The sequence below is a fragment of the Panthera onca genome, chromosome A1, assembly GCF_046562875.1.
Source record: "Panthera onca isolate mPanOnc1 chromosome A1, mPanOnc1 haplotype 2, whole genome shotgun sequence".
Lineage (NCBI taxonomy): Eukaryota > Metazoa > Chordata > Mammalia > Carnivora > Felidae > Panthera > Panthera onca.
The window spans coordinates 34,969,723-34,988,360 of NC_138339.1; the positions used below are offsets into that span (position 1 = coordinate 34,969,723).

Here is an 18,638-nt window from a genome sequence, read left to right on the forward strand (position 1 = left end):
CCTTGGGGAATTCTTGATAATTATACTTCGCCACTTTGTGGGCGGACAGTGGGTGCTACACTTTATTGTAGCAGCAGTGGCAGGCCTGGCTGAATCATGACTGCTAAACGCACAGGAGCTGAAAAAACTGCGTAAAATGTAGCTTGACCCTAATTAACCAAACTCACAAGATGCAGCTTTTTAATGGGACTATGGTCAGGTTCCAGCCTGTCTTTTGCCTGAGTGAGCACCGAGGAGATGTCTAGCTTGGCACTGGCTCTAGGAAGCACTGGCTCAAAAGAATAGGCTCAAAGAGGGGCATTGCTTTCTTCTTCCTACCTACAGTTTCTCAGAACAAGTGTCAGATGGAAAGCAAGGGTAGTAGTGGGATTATATTAATCATAGAGTTGAAAGAGAATTCTGTAGTAGAAAGTGAGATCTTCAATATCAAGCAAACTCCTAGGCCTCTCACAAAACCCTGAAGTGTGACTCAGTTTCTCGGTGATAGAACTTTTCATTGCTTGCCACACTCTTGGTCCTTAGCCAGTGGAAAAGATTCAACTGAGGAAAACGATACACAATTTAACTCACATAGTTTAAAAGCTAATCAAAAAGAACACATTAACCACAATATGGGGTGCTTTTAGTCATGATGAGGACAATTTGTCTCAATTGTAGTAACAATTTCACATTGCCCTTATGGCAGCATTGTACATCTTATACTCCAGGCTTTCTAGAGCTATAGAAGAACAACATGGAAGGCTTCCTGCAACCAAAACAAAGAGAAAGGGTTAGTTCTTTTCTGTGCAGTCAGCCTACAGTCCGAAGGCACTGATTCATTTCTACAATACATACTGAATTCTCTGTGTGCTGAACACCATGTTTAGTAACAGGCTATAGAATGACTTTATGGAGCTCAAGTTCTAGCGAAGGATCTAGACTACAAAGAAACAAAAGTTGTACAACTACAGTATGTGCTATAAAGGAAATAACTAGGGTGATGTAATAGAGACTAATGGAGGAGGCCCTTCTGAAGAATAATTGGTGCTGAGATTTAAAGGTGGCAAGGAGCCCAGAGAGAAGCTATCAAGAGAACACTGTGCCCATTCAAGTCACTGACATTATTACTCCTAATCTATGCTCTACTTCATTTCCTTTTTCTCCTTGTTTCCTATGTTCTTTCTTCCATGTCAAGAAGCTGGTCTTTTCTAGAAATCAGAAGTTAATCAGAATATTTTTGCTATATTTGTCAAATCTTGAAGTCTCTTTAGTGTGTGGTTTTGTTATTTCCCAATTGGCAAGGTTCTAATAAACAGCACTTTTGATGAGCTCATTTTAGTTGCACACACTTGTATAGCATCAGTTTTTTTCAGATGTTCAAAAGAAATTAATAAGCCAATTCAGATAAAATTGGTCTTTGATGAAGTGCTCAATTCTTAGCTTGAAGCAATATTGCCTGTATGATTTAAAGATCTAATTCTCTTTGGGCAGTTCTGTTGAAAAATATTTGGAGACACCAAAGAGCAAATGACCAAATGCACAAAATTCTGCATATTTAAAAAGGAAAAAAAAAAAAAAACAACCTTGAGGATTAATAGTAAATGCTCCGCAAGATAAAACAGTAACAACTATGATTTTATAAATTTTTTTTCATAAATATGAAATAATTGTTCAAAATTCTAAAATATTTCTTTATTAATAAGGTACATTATAAATATATCTCTTAAAATTTACAAGTTAGGTAACCCCCAAAGTTAACTGTCATTTTTTCATATAATCATTGCACAGAAGTAATATATGTAATTTCTTGGCTTACTAGTAATACTAGTCACTTGAAACAACATCCTTAAGGTTTGTGATTCACTTTTTAGAATTTAATAGAAGACAGTCAATATCTTGAAGGATTTCAGAGGTTTTTTTCAATGCCACTGATACTCTCTTTTCATTAACTTCTTCCAGCAAGGTTTCTGAAGGTTTTGGTTCATAATGATCAGATGACCGTTCATTTTCTTTGTTGGAAATCTGGTTTAGGATACCACTATTCTCCAGTAACACTAAGTTGCTTAGTTAAGGAGTTTTTTCCCCACATTTTTCATTATATAAGTACTTTTAATTTCAGAAAGCCTGGTCTTCATATTAAAATATTATTTCTCTGTTAGGAAGGTTTCTTAGATTCATAATAGATTTGGTACTTTAGAACTTATCAAGTCTACCCCTTATTGATAAAGAAACTAGTTAGAGTAGAAGAGAAGAAGAAAGGAAAGAGTAGGTATGTGTGTGTATTTGGATGGAAATTTGGTGATAGGAGATGAAAAGAATTAAAATCTCAACATTCCTTTAAGTGAAGAAGTGATATGGGACTAAAAGAACAAAAGAGTGACAGGAATATAAATAATCTATGTGTTGTATTTTTTAATTTAAAAAAGATCTAGAATGAAAAGAAACCTGTCCTCTGTTGCAGAGCTACTTTATTATTTGAATAGGATTACAGAAAAATCATTAGATAAATTTAAATGAATGAGGTGGGAACTTACAGAACAAAAAGTTTCTTAAGAAAATGAGCCCAGTTATATGTCAACAAATTGGACAACCTAGAAGAAACAGATAAATTCCTAGAAAAGACAACCTACCAAGACTGAATCATGAAAGAGAGAATCTGAATAGATCAATCACTAATAAGGAGGTTGAATCAGTAATCCAGAACCTCCAAATAAATAAGAGCTCAGGGCCAGATGGTTTCACTGGTGAATTCCTCCAAGCACTGAAAAAGAATTAATACCAATCCTTCTCAAACTCTTCCAAAAAATAGAAGTGGAGGGAGTATGTCCAAACTCAAATCTTTAAGTCCAGCATTACTCTGACAACCAAAACCAGACAAGAACACTGGTCAGAAAAAATTATCGGGGTGCCTGGCTGGCTCAGTCAGAAGAGTATATGACTCTTCATCTCAGGGTCACAGATTCAAGCCCCATATTGGGTGAAGAGATTGCTTTTGAATAAATAAATAAATGAAAAAATAAATAAATGTTAAAAAAATTACAGGCCAATATTCCTGATGAATATAAATGCAAAAAAAATCCTCAAAAGATTAGCAAATGGAATCAACAATACCTTAAAATGATCATACACCATAATCAACTGAGATTTATTCCAGAAATGCATGGATGTTTCAACATATGAAAATCAGTCAATGTGATACACCACATTAACAAAATGAAGGATAAAAATTACCTGATTATCTCAATAGATGTAGAAAAACTGTCAACAAACTGGGTATAGAAGGAATGTACCTCATGATAATAAAGGTCACATATGACTAGCCCACAGCTAACATCATACTCAATGGTGAAAAACTGAAAGCTTTTCCTCTAAGATCAGGAATAAGACAAGGATGCCCACTCTCGCCAGTGTTATTCAACATAATGTCCTAGCCAGAGCAATTAGGCAAAAAAGAAAAGGAATTCAAGTCAGAAAAAGTAAAACTGTTTCTATTTGCAGATGATATGATATTATATATAGAAGATCCTAGAGACTCCACCAAAAACTGTTAGAACCAATAAATTCAGTAAAGTTTCATGATGTAAAATCAATGTACAAAAAAACCAATTAAATACGCTAATAACAAACTATCAGAAATTAAGAAAACAATCCCATTTATAATTATATCAAAAAGAATAAAATGCCTAGAAATATATTTAAGCAAGAAAGTGAAAGATCTATATGCTAAGACATTCATGATGGAAACTGAAGAAGACACAAATAAATGGAAAGCTATTTTGTACTCCTAAATTGGAAGAATTAATATTGTTAAAATGTCCATGCCACCCAAAACAATGTACAAATACAATTCAATCTCTATCAAATTCCAATAGCATTTTTCAAAGAAACATAATAAACAATCCTAAAATTTGCACAGAACCACAAAAGAACCCAAAGAGCCAAATCTTAAGAACAAAGCTGGAGGCATAATGCTTCCTGATCTCAAACTATATTACAAAGTTATAGTAATCAAAACAGTATAGCATGGGGAAAAGGATAGACACATAGATCAATGGAACAGAATAGAGAGCCCAGAAATAAACCCACGTAATACACGGTCAATTAATTTACAACCAAGAAGCCAAGAATATACAATGGGGGAAAAGATGGTCTCTTCAATAAATGGTGCTGGAAAAACTGGACCCTTATCTTACACCCTACACAAATATCAACTCAAAATGGGCTGAAAACTTGAATATAAGACCTGAAACCATAAAACCCCTAGAAGAAACCACGGGGTAAGGTCCTTGACATCAGTCTTGGCAGTGATTTTTTTGGATTTGATAACAAAGCAAAGGCAACAAAAGCAAAAATAAACAAATGGAAGTACATCAAACTTAAAAGCTTCTGCACAGCAAAGGGCACCATCAACAAAATGAAAAGACAATCTATGAAATCAGAGGATGTATTTGCAAGTCATATATTTGATAAGAGGTTAATATCCAAAATACATAAAGAGCTCATACAACTAAATAGCAAAAAAAAAAAAAAAACTGATAAAAAAATAGGCAGAGAAACTGAATAGATATTTTTTCAAAGACATACAAATGGTCAATAGGTATATGGAAAAGTGCTCAACATCACAAATTATCAGGGAAATGCAAATCAAAACCACAGTGAGGTCTCACCTCATATGCATTTGAATGGCTATCATCAAAAAGACAATAGTTAACAAGTGCTGGTAAGGATGTGGAGAAAAGAGAACCCTTGTGTACCTTGGTGTCAATGTAAATTGGTGTAGACACTATGGAAAACAGTATGGAAGCTCCTCAAAAAATTAAAAAAAGAACTATCATACCATTCAGCAATTCAAATTCTGCAGATATATCCAAAGGAAATGACATCAGGATCTCAAAGAGATATCTGCATTCCCATGTTCATTGCAGCATTATTCACAATAGCCAAGATATGGAAACAAACCAAGTGTCCAGTAACAAACGAACGGATAAAGAAGATATGGTATAGGGGCACCTGGGCGGCTCAGTCGGTTAAGCGTCCGACTTCAGCTCAGGTCATGATCTCACTACTTGGGAGTTCAAGCCCCGCATTGGGCTCTGTGCTGACAGCTCAGAGCTTGGAGTCTGCTTCAGATTTTGTCTCCGTCTCTCTGCCCCTTCCCTGTTCACGTGTCTCTCTCTCTCCTTTCTCTCTCTAATATAAAATAAAAAATTAAAAAAAAAAAAAAGAGAGATGGTAGATGTATACAATGGAATACTACTCAGCCATGAGAAATAAGGAAATCCTGCCATTTAAAACACAGAAGGATTCTGAGGGTATTATGCTAAGTGAAATAAGCCAGACAGAAACACAAATACTGCAGTGTCATTTATATGTGGAATTTTTTAAAAAAGTCAAACTGATAGAAACAGTAAAAATGGTTTCCAGGGGGTGGGGGTGGATAAAATAGAGATTAGTAAAAGACAAACTTCCAGCTCTAAATTGTATAAGGTCTGAGGATCTAATGTATAACATGGTGACTACAGTAGATAACCTTATGTTGTATGGTTGAGGTTTGCTAGAAGAATGGAACTCAGAGGTTCTTACCAAAAAAAGGGTGGGGAGAGGAAGGAATAGATATGGGGCATATAGATATAGATATGTGAGGTGACATGGGTGTTCATTATTAACAAGACAGGGTAATCCTTTCACAATATGTGTGTGTCAAGTCACCACAACGTACACCTTAAATCTCTTACAATTTTGTCAGTTATACCTCAATAAAGCAGAAATTAAAAATAAAAGAATTTTTAATAATAAATATCCTAAGAAAAAAGAAAGAAAAAGTCAGACATAGGTCTGTTATAATTTAGAATATAATTATATAAGTGAAAAAGTCTCCATAGGAGACCTTAACCCTAGTTCACTGTCCCCTGCCCTATTCAAACTCACTCAAAAGTATAAATGTTGACATGATATACCTTCTATAGACAAGATATATCTTTGTTTTTTAAGTTTATTTATTTATTTTGAGAGACAGAGGGTGAGCAGGGGAGGGTCAGAGAGGGAGGGAGGGAGGGAGGGAGGGAGAGGGAGAGAGAGAGAGAGAGAGAGAGAGAGAGAGAGAGAGAGAGAGAATCTCAAGCAGGCTCTGCAGGGTCAGCACACAGCCCGACGTGGGGCTTGAACTCATGAAACTGTGAGATCATAACCTGAGCTGAAAATAGTTGACTGCTTAACCAACTGAGCCACCTGGTGCCCCTAGACAAGATATATCTTAAATTACCATCTTAAATGTTATTCAGTAAAGCTCCAGAATATATAAGTATGGATTAATATAAAGTACAGAATCATGAATTAAGCCTAGAACCTAAAGGGAGTAATTATACAGGACAGTACATTCTGTTTAAAGGATACAGTTAAACTTCTTTATCTTTTCAAGTTCAGAGGCCACAGACCTGTGCAAAAAGAAAAAAAAAAGTAAGTTAATGATAGTTGTCTGAATCTTTTATATCCACGATATTTCAAGTAAGCATACTTGATTTTTTTTTTCATAAAGTTTTGAATTTTAGAAAGAAGTGCCCAGAAGTTAAGAATTCTCTTTATATGGGTGCCTGTTTGGTTCAGCCAGTAGAGCATATGAATTCTCTCTATATTGGCTTTATTTAGTAACAAATCAACTTGATTCAACTGATAGCTATTGAGTACTTTTAAATTAAAAAAATTTTTTTGAATGTCTATTTATTTTTGAGAGAGAGAGAGAGAGAGAGACAGAGCATGAGTGGGGGAGGGGCAGAGAGAGAGAGAGGAAGACACAGAATCCGAAGCAGGCTCCAGGCTCCGAGCTGTCAGCACAGAGCCTGATGCAGGGCACGAACTCACGAGCCATGAGATCATGACCTGAGCCCAAGTCGTACACTCAATTGACTGAGCCACCCAGGCTCCCTGCTATTGAGTGCTTTTAATGAATAATGTAAGTGAATAGAAGTCCTCACCTCAAGGACTTTTGAATCAGGTATTGATGTTTGAAGGTAACGGGCATTCCTGCCACAACTTAAAAACAAATTTTTTTTTTGATGTTTTATTTATTTTTGAGAGAGAGAGACAGAGTATGAGCGGGGGAGGGTCAGAGAGAGAGGGAGACATAGAGTCTGAAGCAGGCTCCAGGCTCTGAGCTGTCAGCACAGAACCCGACACGGGGCTCGAACTTGTGAAATATGAGATCATGACCTGAGCTGAAGTCGAATGCTTAACCACCTGAGCCACCCAGGCACCCCAACTTTTTTTTTATATAACTGTTTTTTTCTATTTATTTGAAGTTTTTTTATGTAACCATTTTTTCTATTTGAAGTACAATAAAAAAAAAATGCTACACTCTGGAAATTCAGTGGCACAGGTACATGGCCATAACTTGAGAGACATTATAAAGTTAAAAAAAAAAAAGGAAATAAAAAGAAAAAAAACTCTCATATGAAACTGCACTATTACATACTTTTATCTGCTCAAACAGATAATTTGCAAATATTAGGTCAATAAACTGTATAACATCCATAAAAAGGTAGCTTTCTTACTGAAATGCAAGAATTTAAAAGATTGGTAATCGACGGGTGCCTGGGTGGCTCAGTCGGTTAGGCTCAGGTCATGATCTCATAGTTCATGAGTTCAAGCCCCCACATCAGGCTCCATGCTGACAGCTCAGAGCCTGGAGCCTGCCTCAATTTTGCGTCTCCCTCTCTCTCTGCCCCTTCCCCCATGCTCGCTTGCTCTCTCTAAAAAAACATTAAAAAAAATTTTTTTTAAAGATTGATATCTAAACAACAAAAGACAAAAACAAACTGGAATGAAAATCTAGATATCACTTCTAAAATTGGGGCTTTCTGTTGGAGACTTCCTACTCTTCTCTCCCTCTGCCATATCCTGCTGGAGTTCCAGGCCCCACTCCTCTGTCCACCTATCTACCCACAGATCCCGCCTGCTACAACTTTTTTAATACTCACCTGGTATACCCTCTTCTTTCCTCCTCCAAGTTTAGTCAAAGTTAAAAACCTACTAAAATCCTATCACTTCTCTGAAAGAAGTGTTCTCTCCTTCCTTGAATTTCTATAGCACTGTTAACTAATCATATACTCATTGTAATCTCTTGAACTCTTTAACCTTCTGATTTTCATACCTAGATTGTCTTTTTCAGGAGAAAGGATTTTTTTCTTTTTCTTCTGTACTTTGCACATATAAGTAAGGCCTCATTTATATGGAACCCTTCAGAAACAGATGGTTTTGGGGGGCCAAGTTTTTACAGTTGAATTAGGTGTCAAAATATAAGTATTTTCTATTAAGTTTCTTCTGGAATAGACTACTTACTCATTTCATTGTTTTCTTAAACACAGTATATTACATATTCTCTTCTCCTTGAATAGAAGGGTTAACATTATGAACATTAACTCTTACCATGTTCCACAGAAACAGACACTGGGACAAATGGTAATGGGTAGAGGGCAGAATCTCTGACGTGTGTATCCTTTCTCTTTTTCCTCATTAAGCTAGAATGAAATGTGAGCAGTGGCACACAACTAGAAAATAGTGTAACTTAACTAGCTCACTGTAAAATTAATGAAGACTTTAATATCTAAAACATCTCTCTATTCAAGTCACTAGAAAAGTCTTCACAGTTCATGGAACTTGTCTGCTTTACTGGCCTTACTACAGTGGAATGTATTCACCTCCTTGTCAATTTGTACTCTTTCGTTGTACTCTAGTCTATGGATGAAGGATGAAAGAGATCTTTCAACATTTTAAGCATCTGTGGTAAAGACTTCGATATGACTTATTCCAAGGCCTGCTGATTATTCATCACTGAAAAACATCTTTTTTTTCCACATACGACATTTTTCTGGCTGTAAGCAACAGTACAAACTACCTTTAGTGCTGTTGCTCAAATGATGACCCAACTTCTTATGAACTCTCTTCTGTACTATTTTTGACTAGCATCCCTATTAAGAAGTTGAATCAGTAAATAAATAATAGAAGGTGAGCTGGAAAAAAAATACTGAAATACAATTTAGGTAGCTATCGATTGTGCAGTCATTTCTCTTCCTTCAACCCTTCTCTGACAAGAAAACAAATCAGAGTGGAGATGTGTTAGGCTTTGCAAGGGAAATGGAGCTATTGTAAGCGACTGCGACTGGACTGCGTCTCCTCTCCCTACTCTTCCTCAATTCCTTTGTCTTTCTGCTGCTCCTTTTTGCTTCCACCCGTGGCTGCTCTCACCAATATGCACTTCTCTCATGCCCTCACTTTTTAGTTGTCTTTACAGTTATCCTCTTCAAAGTCTTCATGTAAAAAGGCTAGCATCTTACAAACTTTGTCAGCTGAGCAATGAAGTGACCAATTTTATCGTCATACATAATTTCCCTTTCATCCCAACTATGTTTTTTGCTAGCTACTCGGGCAATTTTTCTGCTCCCAAACAGACTGTAGCTGAAGAATGGAGGATCTGGAAAGCTGAACCCTTAGGATACCTAACATATTCAAATAACATCTACTGATTTGATTTCGACCTCTTTCTCTAGGTCACTTAGGAAAAGGTGTTGAGAATTAGGCTTAATGTTTGTATTTTTTCACCATGCTATGCTAAGACACCTTACAAACCACTTTAAAGCTTCCTAAATTGTTCCTGGTATCCCTCTTTTCCAATACAGGTTTCTTCCACTATCCAATGGTAGAGTGTTCTATGAAAACGTTCATAAACTTAAATGGCACAAAGTGAAAAAAACAATTGCCATTCATTTTTATGGAAAATGTTTTGATCATTCCCACACCCAAAACATAACGTCTCTTAAGGCTTTTTCTGACACCTAAGGATCCATCTTGCTAATGGATGCACAAAATAAACTGGGATAAAGCACAAAGGCTCACAGACACAGTTCAAAGCTATGGCAGACTGAAGCTGAGATGCTGAGTGTAGTTCTCAGGTAAGGAGCTCAGAGCTACCATGCTCCCTGCTGGGGGTGCAAGCTGCCTCCATGTAAGAGCTCGCTGCTAAACAAATGCAGAATGCTATTTTCACTTTTTGCCTTTTTCCTTGAAAGCGAAAATACTTCTCGAATTTTTTTTGGTTAGCAAAGACAGGAACATACTCCCAAGTACTAACCAGGCCCAACACTGCTTAGCTTTCGAGGTCAGACAAGATCAGGCACATCCAGGGTGGTATGGCTGTAGAAAAATGGGGACATGCTAATGTAGGTCTTTCATGTAAGTGAAGCGGCATAGTGCAAACTTCCAAAAAGTAGGGGATACCTGTATATTCAGAGTATGCTCTCAGTGATACTAACCTTCCTAAGGGCCTTTCTGTCATTTTTTCCACCTAGGAACTCGTAATTCCATCAAGTGTGAGCTTTTCTATTGATCACAAGATCTATTCTTATTCTTCAAAACCCACAATACACCCTAACAGATAGCATCTGCTCCATAAAAACATTTTTTCACTGTCTCCACAGGACAAAATATACTTTTTACCTCTACCCTTGCTCCCTCCCTAAAATATCTTATTCATTTCCCTAAATATTCCTTTGAAGCCCAGTTCTAGTCCCCTTGCACACTGAAGGGCACGTAGGATGGACTAAAATACTTTGTTGATTTGCCAGTTGATTTGGGGGAGGTAATTAATATGATAAAAATGATTTCAAAATCAATTTTTTCTGAAAGTTAGTCAACATTTTACTTCTTTTAATATTGCTAAAATTTTAAAAATTCTGCTTTAAATTTTTCCATAAAGTTTTCGGGATGAATTTATCATATAAAAAGAATCACCCATTTTGGTAAGAAGTTTTCAATGCAGTTTTCTGAACTTCAGATAAAATAAAATACGATGTAATGTAATAAATTGGATATCTGATTAAAGATAAATTATTTTCAAGCTTAAGCTATCAGAAAAGAGTCTCAGAGCTTACCATTTGACATTTTTAATTTTTGTGACTCTTTTACACAGATAAAGTTTAAAAGAAATATAAATACCAATTTTCTTCAAGAATAGAAGATGAAGAATGTGTGGGCATCTCTCTCTGATTAGTCTGGGTCAGGCTTCTGCACCATGATATGACTGCTGTCACATATCTAGATTGAAAACATTAAAATAAATATTTGAAAAATGAAGTTGTATAGTATTTTTAAAAACATTTTTTAAAAAGGAAAAATCATTAAGACAATTTGGGGAAAAATGATAAAGAAAAAAATTCCAAAGTGAGGCATTTACTGGTAAATTTTTTGAGTCTTTTTCAAAGCAAATGGAAAAGTTAAGTTTTTTTCATTATTCATCAAGAATAAAATGATTTACTCATATTCATGATTAGTAAAGATATTTCTATAAGTTATTTTTTAAAATTAATTTATTTTTGAGAGAGAGAGAGAGAGAGAGAGAGAGAACGAACATGAGCAGGGATGGGGCAGAGAGAGACAGAAAGAGAAATAATCCCAAGCAGGCTTTGCACTGTCAGCACAGAGCCCAACACAGGGCTCGATCTCACCAACCATGAGATCATGACCTAAGCTGAAATCAAGGGCCGGATACTTAACAGCCTGAGCCACCCAGGTGCCCCAATAAAGACAGGCTTTAAGAATCAGAACAAAGCAATACTTGGATTTCATTCAAAATTCAAATTCAAATGTCTAAATTCTCCAAAGTGAAATAAATTTCATTATGTTTTATAATGAAAATGTCTTTACACATTAAGACTAAGTGAGCATTTGCTTTCTAAAATTTAAACCAGAACACAGCCATTAATTCCCACACATATACACAAATGTATAATTATATATAATTCATTCAATATACAAAACAAGTATCAAGTTCAATAAAACAAATGATCTCAAGTGATGGCCTGAAACAAATAGTAATGTTTGTCAAAGACACTGCATTTTTTCTTATTTATTTATTTATGTTGAGAGAGAGAGAGAGAGAGAGAGAGAGAAAGAATATGAGTGGGGAAAGGGCAGAGAGAGACGGGCAGAGAAAGGACCCCAAGCAGGCTCCATGCCATCAGTGCACAGCCCGATGCAGGGCTCAATCTCACAAACTGTGAGATCAGGCACGACCTGAACCGAGATCAAGAGTCAGCCCCTTACCTGACTGAGCCACCCAGATGCTCTGTATTTTTGAGGCAAATTATTCAAACTAGCAATGAATGTTGGAGCATTTACACCAAAATGCAATAAATCCCAACAGGAAAATAAATTCATGAGGTAAAAAAGCAATTCTTTCATGAACATTCTCAAATAAAATCACTAACATGCCGAGAACATCACAAGTAGACTGATTACAGCAAATTACATAAAACCAAAACAGAAAAAGCATGTTCATAAAAATGGATTTTAAGAATCTTCTCCATCTTAAGAAAAAGCATCACTGAATTAATTTTATTCCACGTCACAGAAATATACATAACTTTAGTTATTTGTGCAAACCTTATTTCAAAAGGTTAGGGGATTAATTAATGGTTAACACAGCTGACCACAGTCCAACTTCCACAGCAAGACCAGTGTATCGAAAATACTCATTTTGAAAAACCACTTGAATACAAATGGAAATGATTAAAAATGATCTGATTTATTTAGTTATGCAAGATGCCAATACTTCTGTAAACTCTGAAATCTGCTGAAATGATACATGCACAATATCTACCTGAAAAAACTAAAAATATAACATTTAAATAGGTTTATATGCTTCCCCTCTGTCAGAAAACTGTTTACCATCATAAAAATAGTTTTTAAAACTGCTTTTCAGTACCTTTCATATGGCCCAGGGTGTTGAATCTGAATTAACTGATCTTGCCCATCAGGAAAAGTTAACTTACACCAAGCTAAGTTGAGACCTTGGTTTACCTTAAGCAGAAAAGAGGGAAAAAAAAGTTTTATCGTTCTAAAACTGAGACAAAACTCACAACAAAAGCCTCTTTTACATTATCAATTTAAAAAATATGTAGATGAATCATTAAAACTTTATTTTGACTAATTTAAAGATTATATTTTACATGGATTATGGGTATTGTTTAACCACCACTCTGGTCCTTCTCTATATAATCAGTTGCCTTTATAAAAATGATTATTTGTCACACCTTTCTGATTTTTGCTAGGAAATCCAATGAGATCACTAAAGCCTCTTGACAGATTTTACATCTCAAAAAATAAAATTGAGATAGTGTGGTACTTGATTTTCTTTGTTCTATTTCCACTGATAGAAACAATAAAAAAGTAGATTTCAGTATGAAATATAATCACCTGTCTCTTTTCAGTAAAAGAGCTGAAATTCCAATTTAGGGTTAGAGTAATGCCATTTAAAAAGAGAGCATGTACTTTGTCATCAGAGTATGCAAGAAATCTTCCCACGCTGGGTATGAGCGATTCTCTCAAAAGTAAAGGCAGTATATTGCTATCATTTATCCCAGGTACCTAAAACCAAGTAAACAAAAACAGCAGGAAAGAGAGTTATCCATTGATAAGACTTAAATGATTAATAAACTCTGAGGCAACTTTATTCAGAAGTTGAATATTGTAGAATCCTTATATATGTCTTCACTTTTCCAGAAGTGGATAGCCAAATTAGTCTATTACAAGCAGATTAAGTTCTAGTCTTTGAAAAGTCCATGTTCTGAATTTTAGAACACAGACAAAACTTAGGAAGTACAGCAACATATAGGTTTATAATTAAATTAGTACAGATACAGAATTCAAAGTTTGAGAATCACTTCCTTTAAGTCCATGTTAAAGAAATTACTTTTACTATTATAGAAACAGAGAATACTGTACTATCATAGTTTATAATAACCACATTTTGACATACTTCAAATCTTATCAATTTCCCTGCCCTTCCCCCTCCACTGAGAAAAAAGAAACAAAACAAATTATAGGCAAAGTATAACATAAGAGCCAGATTTTGCAGTGTTTAGTAAGTGGATATTTTTCTGAATAAACCAATATTAATGTTACAAAGAATTTCTCACATGACTTCAATGAAAGTAACTTGAACTTAGAGGTATGTATGTAAACAATAAAACAATTTTAAAAATCTTGCTTTTAAAATAATTTTAATAGGGATGCTTGGGTGGCTCAGTCAGTTAAGTATCCGTCTTCAGCTCAGGTCATGATCTTGCAGTTTGTGAGTTCAAGCCCCACATTGGGCTCTGTGCTGACAGCTCAGAGCCTGGAGCCTGCTTCAGATTGTGTCTCCCTCTCTCTCTCCCTGCCCCTCTACCGCTCACGATCTGTCAGCTGGTTGAGCATCTGACTCTTGATTGCAGCTCAGGTCATGGTCTCAAGGACATGAGACCTAGCCTGGCGCTGGGCTCCTGCGGTGTAGATAGGTGTACAGATAGGTGTAGAACCTATCTGAGATTCTGTCTCCCTCTCCCTATGCCTCTCTCCCACTCACATGAGTTCTCTCTCTCTCTCTCTCTCTCTCTCTCTCTCTCAAAAATAAATAAATAAATATATATAATTTTGGAGCACCTGGGTGGCTCAGTCAGGTAAATGTCCGACTTCAGCTCAGGTCGTGATCTCGCGGTTTGTGAGTACGAGCCTTGCATAGGGCTTTCTGCTATCAGTGCAGATCCCGCTTTGGACCTTCTGTCTCCTCTCTCTCTGCCCCTCCCCCATGTGCATTTGCGTATGTACACTCTCTCTCTCTCAAAAATAATAAATAAATAAATAATAATAATTTTAAGATACCATTTTCCAGCAGCATATACGATAGTTATGGCTTAAAGAAAGCCTTGTCTTCGCACAGTGCTGAAGAATTCTGTGAACATGAAAAATACTGCTTAAACATTTGCAAATAATCACATTTTCCAATTCTAGCAATGCATTCTTACTGCTATACAACATGTTAGGCAAGTAATTCATTTCCACTAAAATACATTTGGAACTCCTTTCTTCCTGAAGTCCTTAATCCCCTAGAAGGTGATTGCTTCCCTTTGTGTTAATCTTACATAGGTTACTCCTCTCATTTTTAGTAATGAAATGACTCCAAATGGAGACAATTTTCAGGTGCTCCTTTCTAGGAGGTGATGGTTTCACAGCACCTGAAAGGTTTAGTGTAGTCTAAGAGTGCTGGGGAGGTGAATCAACTATCCATAAAAAATCAAATTACCAATTCTGTTCCTTCAAATCTACTCTGGAAGTTGCTTAGACATAAGTTTGAAAAAATTAATAATTTAATTCAGGAATACACTTTCATGCTTCTGACTGCCACAGATTAATTAGAATTTTAAAAAAAACATATGAACCGAAGAACTGAACTGCACTTCATCTTCTGTATACTCTCAGAATCTTTATTACTCTGAGGATAATAAAATATACGAAAATTTTAAATTATCATCAAATCCTTAACTTGATTCCAAGACACCATAAGGATGCACTCACCCAGAGAAAAGGCACTTACTTCCTAACTGTGCATGCTTGCTATATATGGATGCTTCTCCACATTTAACTTTAAATTTCAAAGCCAGCAGTACTCTTACAATGATGTGATTACCTTATTTTGTGGATGAAGAGACCAGAAAAGCTGACAGATTTTACCAAAGACACATATTTCCACTGTACCTACCATTTCTTACTCTTACCCTAACCACTAGAAAATGTATCAGGGTTCTCAGACACAACACTTCAGTCAGGTGAATGTGAAAAACTTACCTGGTTGCCTGTTTAATTAGAGAACACACAGAGAACAGACTTCCTGGTCTATCAGGAGGAAGGTTATTTACTGAATAAGTTTTCTCTTCTTTCTGAAAATTAATTTAAAATATCTCAATAAATGTTGGCCATTATTATTTTTTCTTGAAATATGTATTTACATTGTGACAAGGCAAGCAGTTATTTTAACTTAACCAAAAGCCCATAATATTTTTAAAGGTATTTTATGCTTTTCCATTGTCCCATTTTTTTTAAGTCTAGCATTCCTTATGGATAGTTACAGAAGTTATATTCTAATACCCTATAACATACTGTCCAATTTAAGTTTTGGCTATATTTAAATTAATATAGCAACAGAACTAATTTTCCTACACATTAGCAGAAAACTTATAAGCTGCCTTTCCCCTTTAGATCAAAACAAAAACAGGGGCATCTAAGTGGCTCAGTAGGTTAAGTGTCCAACTCTTTTTTTTTTTTTTTTTTTTTTAATTTTTTTTTTAACGTTTTTTTTTTTTTTTATTTTTGAGACAGGGAGAGACACAGCATGAACAGGGGAGGGTCAGAGAGAGGGAGACACAGAATCTGAAACAGGCTCCAGGCTCTGAGCTGTCAGCACAGAGCCCGACGCGGGGCTTGAACTCACGGACCGCGAGATCACGACCTGAGCTGAAGTCGGATGCTTAACCGACTGAGCCACCCAGGCGCCCCATAAGTGTCCAACTCTTGATTTTGGCTCAGGTCATGATCTCACATTTCATGAATTTGAGCCCCATGTTAAGCTCTGTGCTGATAGTGCAAAGCCTGGTTGGGATTCTCTCTCCCTCTCTCTATCTCTCTGCCCCTTCCCTGCTCTTGCTCTCTCAAAATAAATAAACTTTAAAAAACAAAAACACAATTGTAATTGAACAAATATACAATTTTGCCATATTTTATTAATGGAAGAACTATCGCTACAGTTTATAGAAGACAACATTATTTACAAGCTCAGCTTTCTGAATTAAAAAAAAAAATTTGTTATTCCTTTTGAGTATCCTTTCTCAGACTTTTTTTTTTTTTTTTTTAAGCCTTTAAGGCTTGAGGGCTTGTACAGATCTAATTTGAACCACAAGAGAACATAGTCCCCATATATACTTTACCATCAGTGAGAGAAGACAGGCTTTGAAGACAAAGCTGGATTCAAATCACAGGTGCCTCTTACTAACTATAATGACGGACAGGTTTACGCAACTTTTTGTAAACCTCAGTGCCTATAACCTGTGAAATGGGGATACTACCTACCATCTAGATTGTTTTGAGCATTAATGATGTAATACATATATAAAGCACCCAGGCCAGAATTCAGCATAGAGTAGTTACTCAAAAAATAGTCCCTCCTCTTTTATCCTGGACTATAGACTTGAATATCTAAATCTCTATGAGGCTTCTCCACTGAATATCACAAAGACATCTCAACTTCAACGTGTCAAAAATGGAATTACCTTCATTTCAAAATCTGCATTTTGTCCTTCTCTACTTCAGATCTACCTGTGGTGTGTTCTCTCTACCTGGATCTCAGCTCTCTCCTCCATCATCTTCCTTTGTCTAACTCCTGCGTTTCTTTGCTCTCAGGAAGCCATTACCCAGAATAGGTGAAATCCCCTACTTACGTCCACAAGCACCGCACCCACCACTCTTGCTTTTTGGTTTTCATCATAATTTCAATTTCATAGTTTTTTTTATTAAGTGTCTGTCTTCCCTGCTAGAATGGGGCTTCATGAAGGTAGGGGCTGTATCTGTTCTTCTGACCTCTGTCTGAATCCCTAGCATTTGTTAGCAATGTGCCTTAGTACATGATAGGCACTCAAACTAATGCATTTTAACTATTTACATCTTTCTTCATTGGACACTGAGTTCCTTGAGAGTTCTTGTCTTTTCCACTACCCTATTTCAATTCTAAGATACTCAGTTTTCCTAATTTAGCCTCTTTGAAATCTGGATGCATCTTAAGAGTATCTTACTTTCAGGTAGGTGAGTTTGAGATATAATAGAATTTAAATGTTTTATTGACACCTCCTGGTAAGATCAAAAGCAACCGTCATCAAAACAATTTAGACTTGATAAAATTTTGGTTTAACACAGAGCCTGGCACCACCACTCATTGATTTATTCAACAATTTGCCATCATTTTCAACCCCTTCCTCATCCCCAATATCCAGTCAGTCATCAGTTCTGTTTCCTTAATATTCGTGTCCATTCCTAGCTTTTCATTCTCATTACCACTGCCTGGTTCCTCATACTTTCTTCCCTGAACTGCTATCAATGTCCTCTAACTGGTCTACTATCTCTTTCCCACTCCAGTTTATCTTCCTCTGAAATGACCTAGCAAAAATATGATGTCACTTCCATATTTTAATCCTTCAGCACTTGTGCAAAAGCAGTATGGTTTCTCATGCCCCATTTATGAGCTGGCTCAACTTAGTGGTTTAGTCTCTTCCCTGGAAATTCCCCTCAATACTCTCTTTACAGCATTCTCTATCTATAGCATTTTCTTTTCCTTCAACACTCCATCCTTGCCCCAGGCTCTAGCCTCCAGTTAGGTGAGTTTATCTACCTGTTCTATGCTCTAGCAATAATACTGCGTTGAACAAGACAGTGCTTACTTCTAGAGTGGGTTAGCAAACAAACATTGATCAGTAAGAAAATGTCACATAGCACTAATTGCTATGAAGAAGAAAAGAGGAGGGTATCATGATAGTGTCAAAGTAGCTCCTTTAATTTGGATAGTTGGGAGATGACATTTATTTATTTTTAATGTTTTTATTTATTTTTGAAGGAGAGAGAGACAGAGCATGAGCAGGGGAGGAGCAGAGAGAGAGGGAGACGTAGAATTTGAAGCAGGCTCCAGGCTCTAAGCTGTCAGCACAGAGCCCGATGCAGGGCTCGAACTCACGAACTGTGAGATCATGACCTGAGCCAAAGTCGGACTCTTAACCGACTGAGCCACCCAGGTGCCCCAGGAGATGACA

The 18,638-nt window shown here is 36.3% G+C and overlaps 1 protein-coding gene across 3 annotated transcripts in view; it reads right to left on the reverse strand.

Annotated features, from left to right (window-relative positions):
- Positions 1–1,662: 1,662 nt before the first annotated feature.
- Positions 1,663–18,638, reverse strand: part of CA1H5orf34 (chromosome A1 C5orf34 homolog) — a 32,616-nt gene continuing 15,640 nt past the window's right edge. For all 3 annotated transcript variants that reach the window (XM_060634538.3, XM_060634539.2, XM_060634541.2), the window contains exons 7-13: positions 15,634–15,725; positions 14,671–14,740; positions 13,225–13,395; positions 12,734–12,828; positions 10,966–11,064; positions 6,373–6,413; positions 1,663–2,033 (exon numbers count right to left, since the gene is read on the reverse strand). In XM_060634538.3, coding sequence (XP_060490521.1) covers positions 1,840–2,033; positions 6,373–6,413; positions 10,966–11,064; positions 12,734–12,828; positions 13,225–13,395; positions 14,671–14,740; positions 15,634–15,725 — 762 coding nt within the window. In that variant the 3' untranslated portion in view covers positions 1,663–1,839. The remainder of the gene's footprint in view (positions 2,034–6,372; positions 6,414–10,965; positions 11,065–12,733; positions 12,829–13,224; positions 13,396–14,670; positions 14,741–15,633; positions 15,726–18,638) is intronic.